This window comes from Sciurus vulgaris, assembly GCF_902686455.1.
Source record: "Sciurus vulgaris genome assembly, chromosome: 7".
Lineage (NCBI taxonomy): Eukaryota > Metazoa > Chordata > Mammalia > Rodentia > Sciuridae > Sciurus > Sciurus vulgaris.
In genome coordinates, this window is record NC_136467.1 from 114593776 (window position 1) to 114613310 (window position 19535).

At 40.3% G+C, this 19535-nt stretch overlaps 1 protein-coding gene across 3 annotated transcripts in view; it reads left to right on the top strand.

Annotated features, from left to right (window-relative positions):
- Positions 1 to 19535, top strand: part of DNPH1 (2'-deoxynucleoside 5'-phosphate N-hydrolase 1) — a 38401-nt gene that overhangs the window by 16857 nt on the left and 2009 nt on the right. The window contains exons 1-2 of one of the 3 annotated variants that reach the window (XM_079148116.1): positions 18521 to 18653; positions 19067 to 19319. In XM_079148116.1, coding sequence (XP_079004242.1) covers positions 19124 to 19319 — 196 coding nt within the window. In that variant the 5' untranslated portion in view covers positions 18521 to 18653; positions 19067 to 19123. Of the gene's footprint in view, positions 1 to 18520; positions 18654 to 19017; positions 19320 to 19535 lie in introns of those variants that run through there. The other 2 variants (XM_079148115.1, XM_079148117.1) reach the window with 2 other exon arrangements.

Below are 19535 nucleotides of genomic sequence, written 5' to 3' on the forward strand. Positions count from 1 at the left end.
TAATGGGGGGGGGAGGGTTAGTGTTAGGGTTAGAGTTAGGGTTAGGGAGGGGGACAAGTATGGAGGAAGGAAGTACTGTATAGAGGGTAAAGAGGGGTGGAAGGGGTGGGGGGGAGGGAAAAATAACAGAATGAATCAAACAACATTACTCTATGTAAATTTATGATTACACAAATGGTATGCCTTTACGCCATGTACAAACAGAGAAACAACATGTATCCCATTTGTTTACAATAAAAAAAAAATCCTCTGAGCACTTTCTTTTCTTTTTTGTTTCTTTTCCTTTTTTTGTTCCAGGGATTGAACCTAGGGGCGCTTAACCACTGAGCCACATCCCCAACCATTTTATGTATTTTATTTAGAGACAGGGTCTCACTGAGTTGGTTAGGGCTTCGCTAAGTTGCTGAGGACGGCTTTGAACTTGCAATCCTCCTGCCTCAGCCTCCTGAGCTGCTAGGATTACGGGCATGTGTCACTGCCCCCAGCAAGCACTTTGTCTTCTTTTTACTTTTAAAAAAATTTTTTAAATTTGTTCTAACTAGTTATACATGACAGTCAAATGCATTTATGCATTTTGATAAATCATACATAAATGGAGTATAATTTCTCATTTTTCTGATTGTACATATTCTAGGATCACATCAGTCATGCAATTATATATGGACATGAGGCAATAATGTCTGTTTCACTCTATTATCCTCCCTACCCCTATACCCCTTCCCCTCCCTTCATTCCCCTCTACCAAATCTAAAGTAATTCTATTCTTCCCTGGTGCCCCTTCCCCTTATTGTGAATTAGTATCCACATATCAGAGAAAACATTCAGCCTTTGGTGTTTTGGGTTTGGCTTATTTCACTTAGCATGCTATTCTCCAACTCCATCCATTTACCTGCAAATTCCATAATTTCATTCTTCTTCAAAACTGAGTACTATTCCACCATATGTATATACCACATTTTCTTTATCCATTCATCTGTTGAAGGACACCTACATTGGTTCCATAGATATTGTGAGTTGAGCTGCTATAAACATTGATGTGGAGATCCAAGATGATGGAATAGAGGGAGGCTGCGTTCCTTGTCACTCTGTAACTCCGGTTTCAAGCAGAGGATATCTGTTTCTTGGTGAGTCAGTTTTTGCTGCTTATCGATTCCCTGGTGTTTACCCCATTTGTCTGCTGTGATGACCTACAGTCTGCCAGCATATCCACGCCTTTTTTGAATGCAGATTGCTCACTGTCAGGCGCCTATCATCTGCCCTTTGCCTGCCTCTGGCCAGTCCATTGCCTGCCTTACACCTTTCCATCACCCAACACACGAGGTTCACCTCCCGATCTTTTGACAACAGTCAGCAAACTGATCGCCGACCGCCAGTGGAGCACCAGCTGCCTGCTGTTGCCTGGAAGTTCTCTGTCACAGTACCTGCAGGTTTGATTACATGTGGCTGCCACCATTTTGAGACAACAGCCAGGCCCCGTAGGACCCCTGGCCGGACTGACTGAGCCCCATCTCCAGGATCCCTCAGCCCAACCGATCACTCCCTGCCGCTGGGGCCCTCACATCAACTGACTGCTCCCTGCTGCCAGGACCTCCAGACCAACTGACTGTGCCCTATCACCGGGACCCCAGACCGACCGATTGCACCTGACCTCCAGGATCCCACAACCACACCAAACACACCCAACCTCCAGGACCTCCAGCTGACCACGTCCACACCCTGAGCTGCATCTCCCCATTTGCCAACACATTTTGAAGCTAGAGCAGCCATCTTGGATAATCCTGGAAGTCGTAGCTCCGATCTTTAGGTGGGGCAAAACCCATCCTGAGACGCCTGCTGGAGGCTTGAAGCTCATTGTCAGGTACCTCTCATGCAACAGGCTACTGAACACTGGGAGGTTTCATTACTATATTAGTGTTATACTGTAGATTTTCTTTTTTCTCCTTAGAGAAAATATTTAAGTTTTTATTTCTTTACTTTTCTTGCTCTCTTTTCCTTTTGTTTACCTATTCCCTCAGAGGTCTCTTTCACCCTTTTTTGCATGCTAACATCCAATTTCTTTTGATTACACTCTCACCCTATTATCTAGAACTTCTGTATAATCTTTTCTTATCCCATTAACAGCCACATTCTACATCCCTCTGCATCCTCTTTGTCCTCCATTAGAAACTGCAGACCTTATTGCAAATCTGTTTTATTGAAGATAATATTTTAACTCATTCTGTTTATTATGACAATTTTGTTATTATCCTCATAGGGGCTATTTGGTCTCGGATTGCATATTGTCTGAATTGGGCACTGCTAATATTGATCTCCCCTTAAAGAAAGGGTTTTGGAAACCTATAGGGACACTATAAGCCTATAGGGGGAAATCTGCAATACCCCAGATCTGCACTGCTAGAGGGGAAGATACATGAGCAACATGAAAAAACAAGGGAAGAAAATGATCCAAACAAATCTAGATTCTATATTAATAGAATCCAGTGACAGTATGTTAGAAGAAATGTCAGAAAAGGACTTCAGATTATACATGATTAAGATGATTCATGAAGCAAAGGATGAGATAAGAGAGCAAATGCAGGCAATGAATGATAATACCAATAAGCTGAAAGAGCAAGTGCAGGAAGCAAAAGATCATTTCAACAAAGAGATAGAGAGTCTAAAAAAAAAAAAAAAAAAAAAACAAAAAAAAAAAAAAAAAAACGGAAATCCTTGAAATAAAGGAAACAACAAACCAAATAAAAACTCAATGGAAAACATCACCAACAGACTAGACCACTTGGAAGGCAGAACCTCAGACAATGAAGACAAAATATTTCATCTTGAAAATAAAGTTGCCCAAACAGAAAAGCTGGTAAGAAATCATGAACAGAATCTTCAAGAACTATGGGACATCATGAAAAGATCAAATTTAAGAATTATTGGGATTGAGGAAGGCACAGAGATACAAACCAAAGGAATGAACAACCTATTCAATGAAATAACATCAGAAAATTTCCCAAGCCTGAAGAATGAAATGGAAAATCAAATACAAGAGGCTTACAGAACACCAAATGCACAAAATCACAACAGATCCACACCAAGGCACATTACAATGAAAATGCCTAACATTCAAAATAAAGACATGATTTTGAAGGCCACGAGAGAAAAGCATCAGATTACATATAGGGGGAGACCAATACGGATAGCAGCTGACTTCTCAACCCAGACTCTAAAAGCTAGAAGGGCCTGGAACAACAACATATTTCAAGCTCTGAAAGAACATGGTTGCCAACCAAGAATCCTATACCCAGCAAAACTAACCTTCATATTTGAAGATGAAATAAAATCCTTTCATGATATATAAAAGCTAAAAGAATTTACAAATAGAAAGCCTGCACTGCAGAATGTTCTCAACAAAATATTACATGAGGAGGAAATGAAAAACAACAATGGAGGGCAGCAAAGGGAGGAACTACCTTAGAGTAAAACCACCCAAAGGAGAAACCAAGCCAACTTAAAAACCAAAAATAGATTGGATCAGCTGCGCCAGGGCTCCGGGCGGCTATCCGGAGGAGCAGCGTGGACGCAGGACTCAAGAAAAGGAGATATTGAGAGACTTGGGACCAACTCAAAGCAGCCGGGTGAGTGTTTCCCACTGGGCAGGCGGACGGGGCGGTAGCCCCCGGACGGACAGGGCGGTAGCCCCGAAAGCAGGGATCTTTGCAAAGTAGAACTGCTGGCGAGGCGCCCCTCCCCCCACCGGAGCAGTGATCGCACACAGCTGGGAGCATTGGAGAGGTGGCTGTTCACCACAGCGCTTGGACTCGGCGCAACCCACCCGCGCTCTGGGAGGCTGCCCAAAGGAGAAGGTGCTTGGTGAGCTGTTTGGACTGAACGTGACCACCCCTGAACACAGGGGGCTGCCCAGAGGAGAAGGAGAAATACGGGCTCGGCACGTCGCTTGGAATTGGAGGAGCTGCGCCAGGGCTCTGGGCGGCTATCCGGTGGAACAGCGTGGTGAGTGGTTTGGTCCCAGAGCATCCGCTCCTGAACATAGGGGGTTGTCTGGAGAAGGAGGAGGAGCGCGGCGGGGTGCTTGGGCTCGAAGTGACTGCAGCAGGGCTACGGGAGGCAGTTGGGACAAGAAGGTGCACAGTGAGTTCTTGGGACTCGTGACGCACCAGATCTCTGGGTGACTGCCTGGTGGAGAAAGTGGTGCGTGGTGGGTCACTTGGTCTTAGAGCGACCGCACGGAACAACAGGTGGCTGCCAGAGGAAAAGGCATGTGGCGGGTCACTGGGACTCGGAGCGATTGTAAGGGGCTCCAGGTGGCTGCTCAGAGGAGGGGCCGCATAGCCAGGCGAAAAGTGCAGAGCAGGGTCCTAGACGGCTTCTTGGTGGAAGGGCCCCACAGACAAACTGAGGGGCGGAGCGAAGGCTCCAGGACTGCAGGAAGCTTCTCTGAGGAGAGGCAGCCGAAGGAGATTCATTTGTGAAGGGTGAGGCTTCCAGGCCCAGGAGGTAGGTCCGGGTCCCTGGGAACATTGCAGAAGAAGGCTACCCAGCCCAGGCGGTAGTTGTGAATTGAACGGAACCTCTGGGAGGAAAACCGACCAGCGAGACCTCCCCACCGGGTGACTCCTCCCTGTTGGGTGAGGTTCTCCCAAAAGGACCGTAAAATCAGAGACACAGGCCCAAACTGGTCTTGCATCAGCCCACAACCTACTTCCCTTCTGGATGACCATTCATCAGCAAGTGAAGGTACCTCTGCCCACTACCAGGGAATATACCCCACCAGAAGGCCACCACCCCTAGGGAGTCAGCTCCCTTGTGGAGCACTGCATTATCAACTTCCTCCAAGATTTCAGGCTACTGAAGACTAAGAGGGGATATAATAGAAATCTTCAGGGATATTATAAGACAATAGAGGAAATCTGCAATATCACAGCGGTCAACTGATACCTGAACAATATGAGAAAACAAGGAAAGAAAATGCTGCAAACAAATCTAGATGTTACATCAATGAAACCCAACGACAGCATGGCAGAAGAAATGACAGAAAGGGAGTTCAGAATGTACATAATTAAAATGCTCAGGGAAGCAAATGACGAGATGCAAGAGCAAATGCAGGCACTGAATGATCACACCAATCGACAGTTAAAAGAGCAAATACAGGAAGCAAAAGATCACTTCAATAAAGAGTTAGAGATATTGAAAAAAAACCAAACAGAAATCCTTGAAATGAAGGAAACAATAAACCAAATTAAGAACTCCATAGAAAGCATAACCAATAGAATAGAACACCTGGAAGACAGAACATCAGACATTGAAGATAAAATATTTAACCTTGAAAACAAAGTTGAACAAACAGAGAAGATGGTAAGAAATCATGAACAGAATCTCCAAGAACTATGGGATATCATGAAGAGGCCAAATTTGAGAATTATTGGAATTGAGGAAGGCTTAGAGAAACAGACCAAAGGAATGAACAATCTATTCAATGAAATACTATCAGAAAATTTCCCAAATCTGAAGAATGAAATGGAAGATCAAGTACAAGAGGCTTATAGGACTCCAAATATACAAAATTACAACAGACCCACACCAAGGCACATTATAATGAAAATGCCCAACATACAAAATAAAGACAGAATTTTAAAGGCCGCAAGAGAGAGGAATCAAATTACATTCAGGGGGAAACCAATACGGATATCAGCAGATTTTTCAATCCAGACCCTAAAAGCTAGAAGGGCCTGGAACAACATTTTTCAAGCCCTGAAAGAAAATGGATGCCAACCAAGAATCTTATACCCAGCAAAACTTACCTTCAAATTTGATGATGAAATAAAATCCTTCCATGATAAACAAAAGCTAAAAGAACTTACAAAAAGAAAGCCAGCATTACAGAACATTCTCAGCAAAATATTCCATGAGGAAGAGATGAAAAACAAAGAAACAAATCAGCAATGGGAGGAACCATCCTAAAGGAATTGTCAAATAAAGGAAGAACCAAGTCGTCTCAAAATAAATAAATAAATAAATAAATAAATAAATAAATAAATAAATAAATAAAATGAACCAAATGACCGGGAATACTAATCATATCTCAATAATAACCCTGAATATTAATGGCCTGAACTCATCAATCAAAAGACATAGACTGGCAGATTGGATCAAAAAGAAAGATCCAACAATATGTTGCCTGCAAGAGACTCACCTCGTAGAAAGAGATACACATAGACTAAAGGTGAAAGGATGGGGGAAAACATATCATGCACATGGACTCAGCAAAAAAGCTGGGGTATCCATCCTCATTTCAGATAAGGTGGACTTCAAGTCAAAACTAGTCAAAAGGGATAAAGAAGGACATTACATACTGCTTAAGGGAACCATAAATCAGCAAGACATAACAATCATAAACATCTATGCCCCAAACAGTGGCTCATCCATGTATGTCAAACAAATCCTTCTCAATTTCAGAAACCAAATAGACCATAACACAATAATACTAGGTGATTTTAACACGCCTCTCTCACCACTGGACAGATCTTCCAAACAAAAATTGAACAAAGAAACCATAGATCTCAATAACACAATCAATAATTTAGACTTAACGGACATTTATAGAATATACCATCCAACCAAGAGCGAATACACTTTCTTCTCAGCAGCACATGGATCCTTCTCTAAAATAGACCATATATTATGCCACAAAGCTAATGTAAGCAAATACAAGAAGATAGAGACACTACCTTGTATTCTATCAGATCATAATGGTTTGAAGTTAGAAATAAATGAAAGAGTAAAAAACAGAAGCTACTCCAACACCTGGAGATTAAACAATATGCTATTACATGATGAATGGATAACAGAAGATATTAGGAAGGAAATTAAAAAATTCCTAGAGGTAAATGAGAACAAAGAAACATCATATCAAAATCTTTGGGACACTATGAAAGCAGTACTTAGAGGAAAATTTATTTCATGGAGCGCATTCAATAAAAGAAGTAAAAATCAACAAATAAACAACCTAACACTTCAGCTCAAAGCCCTAGAAAAAGAAGAACAGACCAACACCAAAAGTAGTAGAAGACAGGAAATAGTTAAACTCAGAGCTGAAATCAACGAAATTGAAACAAAAGAAACTATACAAAAAATTGACAAAATAAATAGTTGGTTCTTTGAAAAAATAAACAAAATTGATAAACCCTTAGCCACTCTAACAAAGAGAAGACGAGAGAAAACCCAAATCACCAAAATTCGGAATGAACAAGGAAATATCACAACAGACACGATTGAAATACAAAACATAATTAGAAGCTATTTTGAAAATCTATATTCTAACCAAATAGAAAATTTCGAAGACATCAACAGGTTTCTAGAGACATATGAATTGCCTAAATTGAACGAGGAGGACATACAAAATTTAAATAGATCAATTTCAAGTAATGAAGTAGAAGAGGTCATCAAAAGCCTACCAACAAAGAAAAGTCCAGGACCAGACGGGTTCTCAGCCGAGTTCTACAAAATCTTTAAAGAAGAGCTCATTCCAATACTTCTCAAAGTATTCCATGAAATAGAAGAGGAGGGTACCCTCCCAAACTCATTCTATGAAACCAATATTACCCTGATACCCAAGCCAGACAGAGATAAATCGAGGAAAGAAAATTTCAGACCGATATCATTAATGAACACTGACGCAAAAATTCTCAATAAAATTTTAGCAAATCGCATACAAAAATATATTAAAAAGATAGTGCACCACGATCAAGTGGGTTTCATCCCAGGGATGCAAGGTTGGTTCAACATCCGGAAATCAATAAATGTAATTCACCATATCAATAGACTTAAAGTCAAGAACCACATGATTATTTCAATAGATGCAGAAAAAGCATTTGATAAAATACAACACCCCTTCATGCTCAAAACTCTAGAAAAAATAGGGATAGTGGGAACATTCCTTAACATTGTAAAGGCCATTTATGCTAAGCCCATGGCTAATATCATTCTAAATGGTGAAAAACTGAAAGCATTCCCCCTAAAAACTGGAACAAGACAGGGATGCCCTCTTTCACCACTCCTATTCAATGTCATTCTTGAGACTCTAGCCAGAGCAATTAGACAGACCAAGGAAATTAAAGGAATACGAATAGGAAAAGAAGAACTCAAACTATCCCTATTTGCGGATGATATGATTATATACTTAGAGGAACCAGGAAATTCCACCAGAAAACTGTTAGAACTCATAAGTGAATTCAGTAAAGTGGCAAGTTACAAGATCAATGCTCATAAATCCAATGCATTTTTATACATAAGTGAGGAATCCTCAGAAAGAGAAATTATGAAAACTACCCCATTCACGATAGCATCGAAAAAAATAAAATACTTGGGAATCAATCTCACAAAAGAGGTAAAAGACCTCTACAATGAGAACTACAGAACACTAAAGAAAGAAATCGAAGAAAACCTTAGAAGATGGAAAGATCTCCCATGTTCTTGGATAGGAAGAATTAATATTGTCAAAATGGCCATACTACCAAAAGTGCTATACAGATTCAATGCAATCCCAATTAAAATCCCAATGACGTACCTTACAGAAATAGAGCAAGCAATCATGAAATTCATCTGGAAGAATAAGAAACCCAGAATAGCTAAAGCAATCCTTCGCAGGAAAAATGAAGCAGGGGGTATCGCAATACCCGAACTTCAACTTTATTACAAAGCAATAGTAACAAAGACGGCATGGTACTGGTACCAAAATAGAAAGGTAGATCAATGGTACAGAATAGAGGACACGGACACAAACCCAAATAAATACAACTTTCTAATACTAGACAAAGGCGCCAAAAATATGCAATGGAGAAAAGATAGCCTCTTCAACAAATGGTGCTGGGAGAATTGGAAATCCATATGCAACAGAATGAAACTAAACCCATATCTCTCACCCTGCACAAAACTCAACTCAAAATGGATTAAGGACCTTGGAATCAGACCAGAGACTCTGCAGATTATAGAAGAAAAAGTAGGTCCCGATCTTCAACATGTCGGCTTAGGACCAGACTTCCTCAACAGGACTCCCATAGCACAAGAAATAAAAGCAAGAATCAATAACTGGGATAGATTCAAACTAAAAAGCTTTCTCTCAGCAAAGGAAACTATCAGTAATGTGAAGAAAGAGCCTACAGAGTGGGAGAATATCTTTGCCAATCATACTTCAGATAGAGCACTAATCTCCCGAATCTATAAAGAACTCAAAAAACTCTACACCAAGAATACAAATAATCCAATCGACAAATGGGCTAAGGAAATGAACAGACACTTTACAGAAGAAGATGTACAAGCAATCAATAAACATATGAAAAAATGTTCAACATCTCTAGTAATAAGAGAAATGCAAATCAAAACCACCCTAAGATTCCATCTCACCCCAATTAGAATGGCGATTATCAAAAATACAAGCAACAGGTGTTGGCGAGGATGTGGGGAGAAAGGTACACTCATACATTGCTGGTGGGGCTGCAAATTAGTGCAGCCACTCTGGAAAGCAGTGTGGAGATTCCTTAGAAAACTTGGAATGGACCCTCCATTTGGCCCAGCTATCCCACTCCTTGGCCTATACCCAAAGGATCTAAAATCAGCATACTACAGAGATACAGCCACATCAATGTTCATAGCTGCTCAATTCACAATAGCCAGACTATGGAACCAACCTAGATGCCCTTCAATTGACGAGTGGATAAAGAAACTGTGGTATATATACACAATGGAATATTACTCAGCCATAAAGAATGACAAAATTATGGCATTTGCAGGCAAATGGATGAAATTGGAGAATATCATGCTAAGTGAGATAAGCCAATCTCAAAAAGACAAGGGACGAATGATATCGCTAATAAGTGGAGGATGACACATAATGGGGGGGAGGGAAGGGTTAGTGTTAGGGTTAGAGTTAGGGTTAGGGAGGGGGGCAAGTATGGAGGAAGAAAGTACTGTATAGAGGGTAAAGAGGGGTGGGAGGGGTGGGGGGAAGGGGAAAAAATAACAGAATGAATCAAACAACATTATTGTATGTGGATTTATGATTACACAAATGGTATGCCTTTGCACCATGTACAAACAGAGAGGCAACATGTATCCCATTTGTTTACAATAAAATAAAAAAAAAATAAAAAAAAAAACAAAAATAAGCCAAATGACTGGGCATACAAATCATATCTCAATAATAACCCTGAACGTTAATGGCCTAAACTCATCAATCAAAAGACATAGACTGGCAGAATGGATTGAAAAGAAAGACCCAACAATATGCTGCCTGCAAGAGACTCATCTCATAGAAAAAGACATCCACAGACTAAAGGTGAAAGGATGGGAAAAAACCTACCATGCACATGGGCTCAGTAGAAAAGCGGGGGTTTCCATCCTTATATCAGATAAAGTGGACTTCAAGAAGGGATAAAGAAGGACATTTCATACTGCTTAAGGGAACCATAAATCAGGAAGACATAATGATAGTAAATATTTATGCCCCAAACAATGGTGCATCCCTGTACATCAAACAAATCCTTCTCAGTTTCAGGAATCACATAGACCACAACACAGTAATTCTGGGTGACTTTAACGCACTGCTGTCACCACTAGATAGATCTTCCAAACAAAAACCGAACAAAGAAACTGTAGAACTCAATAACACAATCGATAACCTAGACTTAATAGACATATATAGAATATTCCATCCATCAACGAGCGGATTCACTTTCTTCTCAGCAGCACATGGAACCTTCTTGAAAATAGACCATATGTTATGCCACAAAGCAGCCCTTAGGAAATGCAAAAAAATAGAGATACTGCCTTGTGTTCTATCAGATCATAATGGACTGAGAGTAGAAATCAATGACAAAATAAAAAACAGAAATTACTCCAACACCTGGAAACTAAATAATATGCTATTTATATTCATATAATATAAATTATTTTCATATATTATATACTCATATAATATGAATGAAATGTATAACAGAAAACATCAGGGGGGAGATAAAAAAATTCTTAGAGGTCAATGAGAACGACAATACAACATATCAAAATCTCTGGGACACTATGAAAGCAGTACTAAGAAGAAAATTCATTGCACGGAGCGCATTCCAGAAAAGAATGAAGTCAACAACTAAATGACCTAACATTACAGCTCAAAGCCCTAGAAAAAGAAGAACAGAATAACAGCAAAAGTAGTAGAAGACTGGAAATAATTAAAATCAGAGCTGAAATCAATGAAATTGAAACAAAAGAAACAATTCAAAAAATTGACAAAAAGTTGGTTCTTTGAAAAAGTAAACAAAATAGACAAACCCTTAGCCACACTAACAAAGAGAAGGAGAGAGAAAACTCAAATTACTAAAACTCGTGATGAAAAAGGAAATATCACGACAGACACCACTGAGATACATAACATAATGAGAAGCTACTTTGAAAATCTGTATTCCAACAAAATAGAAACTACCAAAGACATTGACAAATTTCTAGAGACATATGCTCCTCCCAAACTGAACCGGAGGACATACACAATTTAAACAGGTTAATATCAAGCAATGAAATAGAAGAAACCATTAAAAATCTACCAATCAAGAAAAGCCCAGGGCCAGACAGATTCTCAGCCAAGTTCTACAAGACCTTCAAAGAAGAACTTATTCCAATACTTCTCAAAGTATTCCAGGAAATAGAAAAGGAGGGTACCCTACCAAACTCATTCTATGAAGCTAATATCACCCTCATACCCAAACCAGGAAAAGACACATTTTAGACCAAGAAACCAGGAAAAGAAAATTTTAGACCAATATCCTTGATGAATATAGATGCAAAGATCCTTAACAAAATATTGGCAAACCATATCCAAAAACATATTAAGAAAATCGTGCACCATGATCAAGTGGGGTTCATCCCTGGAATGCAAGGATGGCTTAACATCCATAAATCAATAAACGTAATCCATCATATCAATAGACTTAAGGATAAGAATCATATGGTTATTTCAATTGACACAGAAAAAGCATTCAACAAAATACAACACCCCTTCATGCTCAAAACACTAGAAAAAATAGGGATAGTAGGAACATACCTGAACATTGTAAAGGCTATTTATGCAAAGCCCATGGCCAACATCATCATTAATGGAGAAAAACTGAAACCATTCCCTTTAAAAAACGGGAACAAGACAGAGATGTCCTCTTTCACCACTTCTATTCAACATTGTCCTCGAAACTCTAGCCAGAGCAATTAGACAGACTAAAGAAATTAAAGGGATACGAATAGGAAAAGAGGAACTTAAGCTGTCACTATTTGCTGATGACATGATTCTATATTTAGAGGATCCAAAAAAATCCTCCAGAAAACTTCTAGACCTCATCAATGAATTCAGCAAAATAGCAGGCTATAAAATCAACATGCATAAATCTAAAGCATTTTTATATGCAAGCGACGAAACAGCTGAAAGGGAAATGAAGAAAACAACTCCATTTGCAATAGCCTCAAAAAAATAAAAATAAAACACTTGGGAATCAATCTAACCAAAGAGGGTAAAGATCTCTACAATGAAAACTACAAAACATTGAAGAAAGAGATTGAGGAAGACCTTAGAAGATGGAAAGATCTCCCATGTTCTTGGATAGGCAGAATTAATATTGTCAAAATGGCCATACTACAAAACGTGCTATACAGATTCAATGCAATTCCAATTAAAATCCCAATGATGTACCTTACAGAAATAGAGCAAGCAATCGTGAAATTCATCTGGAAGAATAAGAAACCCAGAATAGCTAAAGCAATCCTTTGCAGGAAGAATGAAACAGGGGGTATCGCAATACCAGAACTTCAACTATACTACAAAGCAATAGTAACAAAAATGGCATGATATAAAAAAAATGGCATGATATTGGCACCAAAATAGACAGGTAGATCAATGGTACAGAATAGAGGACACGGACACGAACCCAAATAAACACAATTTTCTCATACTAGACAAAGGTGTCAAAAATACGCAATGGAGAAAAGATAGCCTCTTCAACAAATGGTGCTGGGAAAACTGGAAATCCATATGCAACAGAATGAAACTAAACCCCTATCTCTCACCCTGCACAAAAATCAACTCACAATGGATCAAGGACCTTGAAATCAGACCAGAGACCCTGCATCATATAGAAGAAAAAGTAGGTCCAAATCTTCACCTTGTTGGCTTAGGATCAGACTTCCTTAACAGGACTCCCATAGCACAAGAAATAAAAGGAAGAATCAATAACTGGGATAGATTCAAACTAAATAGCTTTCTCTCAGCAAAGGAAACTATCAGCAATGCGAAGAGAGAGCCTACAGAGTGGGAGAATATCTTTGCCTCTCATACTTCAGATAGAGCACTAATTTCCAGAATATATAAAGAACTCAAAAACTCTACACCAAGAATACAAATAACCCAATCAACAAATGGGCTAAGGATATGAACAGATGCTTCACAGAAGATCTACAAGCAATCGACAAACATATGAAAAAATGTTCCCCATCTTTAGTAATAAGAGAAATGCAAATCAAAACTACACTAAGATTCCATCTCACCCCAATTAGAATGGCGATTATCAAGAATAGAAGCAACAATAGGTGTTGGAGAGGATGTGGGGGAAAAGGTACACTCATACATTGCTGGTGGGGCTGCAAATTAGTGCACCCACTCTGGGAAGCAGTGTGGAGATTCCTTAGAAAACTTGGAATGGACCCACCATTTGACCCAGCTATCCCACTCCTTGGCCTATACCCAAAGGACTTAAAATCAGCATACTACTGAGATACAGCCACATCAATGTTCATAGCTGCTCAATTCACAGTAGCCAGACTGTGGAACCAACCTAGATGTCCTTCAATTGATGAATGGATAAAGAAACTGTGGTATATATATACAATGGAATATTACTCAGCTATAAAGAATAATAAAATTATGGCATTTGCAATCAAATGGATGAAATTGGAGAATATCACGCTAAGTGAGACAAGCCAATCTCAAAAAACCAAAGGATGAATGATCTCGCTGATAAGCGGATGATGACGCATAATGAGGGGTGGGAGGGGGGCAAGAATGGAGGAAGGAGGGACTGTATAGAGGGAAAAGAGGGGTGGGAGGGGTGGGGGGGAAGGCAAAAATAACAGAATGAATCAAACATAATTACCCTATGTAAATGTATGAATATGCAAATGGTATGCTATTACTCCATGTACAAACAGAAACAACATGTATCCCATTCATTTACAATAAAAATAAATTAAAAAAAAAACTTTGATGTGGCTATGTCACTGTAGTATGCTGACTTTAAGTCCTTTGGATATAAACCAAGGAATGGGATGGCTGGGTCAAATGGTGGTTCCATTCCAAGTTTTCTGAGGAATTTCCATACTACTTTCCTTGCCAACATTTATTGTTGCTTGTATTCTTGATAACTGCCATTCTCATTGGAGTGAGATTTGCATTTCTCTAATTGCTAGAAATGTTGGACATTTTTTCATTTATTTGTTGATCAATTATATGTCTTCTTCTATTAAATATCTGTTCAGTTCCTTAGCCCATTTATTGATTGGGTTATTTGGGTTTTTGGTGTTAAGTTTTTTGAGTTCTTTATATATACTAGAGATCAATGCTTTATCTAAGGTGCATGTGGTAAAGATTTTCTCCCAATCGGTAGGCTCTCTCTTCACATTATTGATTGTTTCTTTGGCTGATAAGAAACTTTTTGGATTGAATGCATCCCATTTATTGATTCTTGATTTAACTTCTTGGGCTTCAGGGGTCTTGTTAAGGAAGTCAGATCCTAGGCTGACTTGGTGAAGATTTGGGCTTACTTTTTCTTCTAATAGACACAGGGTCTCTCTGTTCTAGTGCCTAAGTCTTTAAACCACTTTGAGTTGACTTTCATGCAGGTGAGAGATAATGCTTTAATTTCATTTTGTTACATGTGGTTTTCCATTTTTCCCAGCACCATTTGTTAAATAGGCTATCTTTTCTCCAGTGAATGTTTTTGGCACATTTGTCTAGTATGAGAACACTGTATTTATGTGGGTTTGTGTCTGTGTATTCTATTCTGTACCAGTGGTCTATGTGCCTGTTTTGGTGCCGATATCTTGCTGTTTTATTACTACAGCTCTGTAGCAGTTTGAGGTCTGGTATTGTGATGCCTCCTGCTGCACTTTTCTAAGGATTGCTTTGGCTATTCTGGGTCTCTTATTTTTCCAAATGAATTTCGTGATTGCCTTTGCTAGTTCTATGAAGGATGTCATTGGGATTTTAATAGGAATTGCATTAAATTTGTATAACACTTTTGGTAGAATGGTCATTTTGACAATATTAATTCTGCCTATCCAGGAGCATGGGAGGTCTTTCCATCTTCTAAGGTCTTCAATTTCTTTCTTTAGTGTTCTCTAGTTTTCATTGTAGAGGTCTTTTACCTTTTTTGTTCGATTGATTCCCAAGTATTTTATTTTTCTTGAGGCTATTGTGAATGGGGTAGTTTCCTTAATTTGTCTTTCAGTTGATTCATTACGGATGTATAAGAATGTGTTTGATTTATGGATATTGATTTTATATCCTGCTACTTCGCTGAATTCATTTATCAGTACTAGAATTTTTTTGTTGGAATTTTTTGGATCTTCTAAATATAGAATCATATCATCAGCAAATAGTGATAGTTTGAGTTATCTGTGTGTATACCTTTAGTTTCTTTCTTCTGTCTAATTGCTCTGGCTGAAGTTTCAAGGACAGTGTTGAATAAAAAGTGATGAAAGAGAGCATCCTTGTCTTGTTCCAGTTTTTAGAGAGAATGCTTTCAATTTTTCTCCATTTAGAATGATGTTGGCCTTGGGTTTAGCATATAAGTCTTTTATGTTGTTGAGATATGTTCCTACTATCCCTAATTTTCCTAGTGTTTTGAACATGAAGGGGTGCTGTATTTGGTCAAATGCTTTTACTGCATCTATTGAGATGATCATATGATTCTTGTTTTTAAGTATATTAATATGATGAATTATGTTTATTATAATTTCTGTATGTTGAACCAACCCTGCATCCCTAGGATGAACCCACTTGATCATGGTGCACTCTCTTTTTAATAAATTTTTGTATGCAATTTGCCAGAATTTTATTGGGAACTTTTGCATCTATGTTCATCAGGGATATCAGTCTGAAGTTTTCATTCCTTGATGTGTCTTTGTCTGGTTTTGGTAGAGGGGTGATATTAGCCTCATAGAATGAGTTTGGAAGGGTTCCCTACTTTTCTAGTTCATAGAATAATTTGAGGAGTATTGGTGTTAATTCTTCTTTGAAGATCTTGTAGAACTCACCTGAGAATCCGTCTGGTCCTGGGCTTTTCTTAATTGATAAGCTTTTGATGGTGTTTTCCATTTCATTACTTGAAACTGTTCTGTTGAAATTGTGTATGACCTCCTGATTCAGTTTAGGTAGGTCATATGTCTAGAAATTTGTCGATGTCTTCAATATTTTCTATTTTATTGGAGTATAAATTTTCAAAATAGTTTCTAATTATCTTCTGTATTTTAGTTGTGTCCATTGTGATATTTCCTTTTTCATAACGTTTTAGTAATTTGAGTTTTCTCTTTCTCTTCCTTAGTGTGGATAGGGGTTATCAATTTTATTGATTTTTTTCAAAAAACCAACTTTTTGTCAATTTTTTCAATTGTTTCTTTTGTTTCAATTTCTTTGATTTCAGCTCTGATTTTAATTATTCCCTGTCTTCTACTGTTTTTGGTGTTGATTTATTCTTCTTTTTCTAGGGCTTTGAGATGTAACGTGAGGTCATTTATTTGCTGATTTTTTTTATTCTTTTAATAAATGAGCACAATGAAAAAAAAAAAAAAAAAGTTCCTCTTAGTACTGCTTTCATAGTGTCCCAGAGATTTTGGTATGTTGATTTCTTCTACTACCCATTCATCATTCAATAGTGTATTATTTAGTTTCCATTTGTTAAAGTAGCTTCTATTTTTTATTTTATCATTGATTTCTAATTTCAGTTCATTATGATCTGATAGAATTCAGGGTATTATCTCCATTTTTTGTATTTACTAAGAGTTGCTTTGTGGCATAAGATATGGTCTATTTTAGAGAAGGATCCATGAAGTACTTTTTCTAACGTGCTTTTACAGACTTGAACTGAAGTGCATCATAGTCAAACCAGGTGAGCAAGGCAGGATAACATTTCTTGCCAATTCCATAGATCTGAAGACTGAGACTCAGAGGGTTAAGGGACCTGACTGAGGTCACAGAGCTAGTTACAAACTCTAGTTTGGCCTCTGGTTGCTTGAAAAAGGTATTTCCCCCCATTATGCTGCCTTTCTAGACTGTCCACCGACATGGTTCTTCCATCACTTAGTGCCTTTCAACTCCGGTCTCTCAACATTGGGGAGGAAGGTCTGAGAGGCAAGTCTTGGCTGAACCTGCATCCTCACCCAACAGTGGATATAGAACCAATCTCAGGGTCCCATCTCCAACACAAAGAATCCAGCTGCTCTTTTTACTCCAGCCTGAAATAGAAAGGGGATGCCAGTCACACCCAAGGTGTTAACTTAAGATCAGGTTGGTTAGTTTCTCCATTTATAAGAAAAACTCCATTTATAAGAAACTGAAACAGAAACAAGATGGTTTGTGTATATATGTGTGCATGTGTGTTCCTTGCTTATGGGGACAAGAGGGAGGGGCAATGAGCCAGGACAAGAAGTGTGGAGTAGGTTGCTGGTCAGTCCTCTGGCACATAACACCTCTTCTTTAAGCAGTATGTGGGCAAGTGTGTGGGAGGCTGTCTGTGTCACAGCTGTGTGTTCACATTTGCCTCAGTATTGTGTATTGTGTTTGTGGCAGGGTCTAGCAGTGGGTGGAAATTTCTTTGTATCTCCTTTGTATTTATGGGGTTGGGGTGTAGCAAGTGGTACAGCACTTGCCTAGCATGTGCAAGGCCCTGAGTTCAATTCCCAACACACACACACACACACACACACACACACACACAAAGTATCTTGTCTTTTCTGTAACCCCATACTTCCACATTGGGACTGAAGGTCTCAGGACTCTGCATCTCTCTTGTTCTATCGGAACTTTTTTTGTCATGTATCTGTATTATTTTCATAATAACATGAAGGGGAAATTATTAGTATCACTGGTGAGCAACATGTGTGTGCCCATGTCCCTGAAGAAATTGCTTCTCTCCACCTGCTTATTCTAGAGCTGAGCAGATTGTGAAATGTTGTTAAATGTGTACTTTCACTTAATCCACTTAACAAAATATTTGACAAATGTTTTCTCTGTGCCAGGCACAGTTCTATAAGTCAGGCATACAGTGAAGATGAAAACAAAGGGATAACAAATCCTACCCTCCTGGGGAATTACATTCTACCGGGTGTAGAAAGACACACAACAAAATTAAATCATCATACACGAAGAAGGGAAGGCAGAAAAGGCTGATAGGCGGTGTTGGAGGTGAGAGGCTGCCATATTGAATAGGGTGGCCTGGAAAGCTGACGTGTGAACACAGATTTTAAGGAGGAAAAGACTTGAAGGTGGTAGAGGGAGCCAGGAATCCAAATGGCAGGCCAGAGTCCTGGGCAGCGGGAACAGCAAATGCAAAGGCTGTGAGGCAAGGGTATGGCTCGCCCACTAGAAGAGCAGCCTGCATGCTAGGGAGGCTGCAGAAAACTGGGTCAGGGTAATGGCAGCTGGAATTAGGGAGACAGTGGGTGACCAGAGCATGTGGAACCCTGTGGGCCTCTCGGTTTTTACCCCAAGTGAACCGGGAGGGTCGCTGTCCTCAGTCTGTTCACTTGTGTTCACTCTGCTGCGTGGCGACCACCGCGGTGGGGCAGGCTGCCGGGGCGGGGCGCTGTGGAGGGAGGGGGTGGAGCTTGGACGGGGGTGGTGGGCGTCAGATCCTAGAAATATTTGGGAGAACCCACCGCAGTGGCCCATGAATTGGGTGGGGGGTTTGAGAAAAAGGAAACAGTCCAGGAGGGCCTAGCCGGGTCCTCCCCCTCGCGACCCCCTCGTCCCTTTTTCCAGGGTCACGTGGTCGCGGCAGGCGCCCCCTGGCGCGGGAAGCGGCGCGCGGCGGCGGCGATGGCGGCGGCCGGGGCGCGGGGGCGCGGGGAGCCGGTGGAGCCGGGCGCGCCGGGCCGCAGGGCCTTGTACTTCTGCGGGAGCATCCGTGGCGGACGCGAGGACCGGGCGTTGTACGCGCGGATCGTGTCCCGGCTGCGACGCTTCGGGGCGGTGCTCACCGAGCACATGGCGGCGGCCGAGCTGGGCGCACGTGGTAAGGCGGCGGCGCGGGCTGCGGGGAGGGAGGCCTGCGGACCCGCTGGCGAGGAACAGGCCTGGCCCCCGCCTCTTACGGCAACTGCACGCCCCACCCTCCTGCCCAGCGCTCGGTCCAGCGTCCCCACTGTAGAAGGAACCCGGGCGGGCGCAGGCCGCGTCTGCCCCAGTACACTGCGGGTGAGACACTAGTCAAGCACTGGGCTCTCTTACC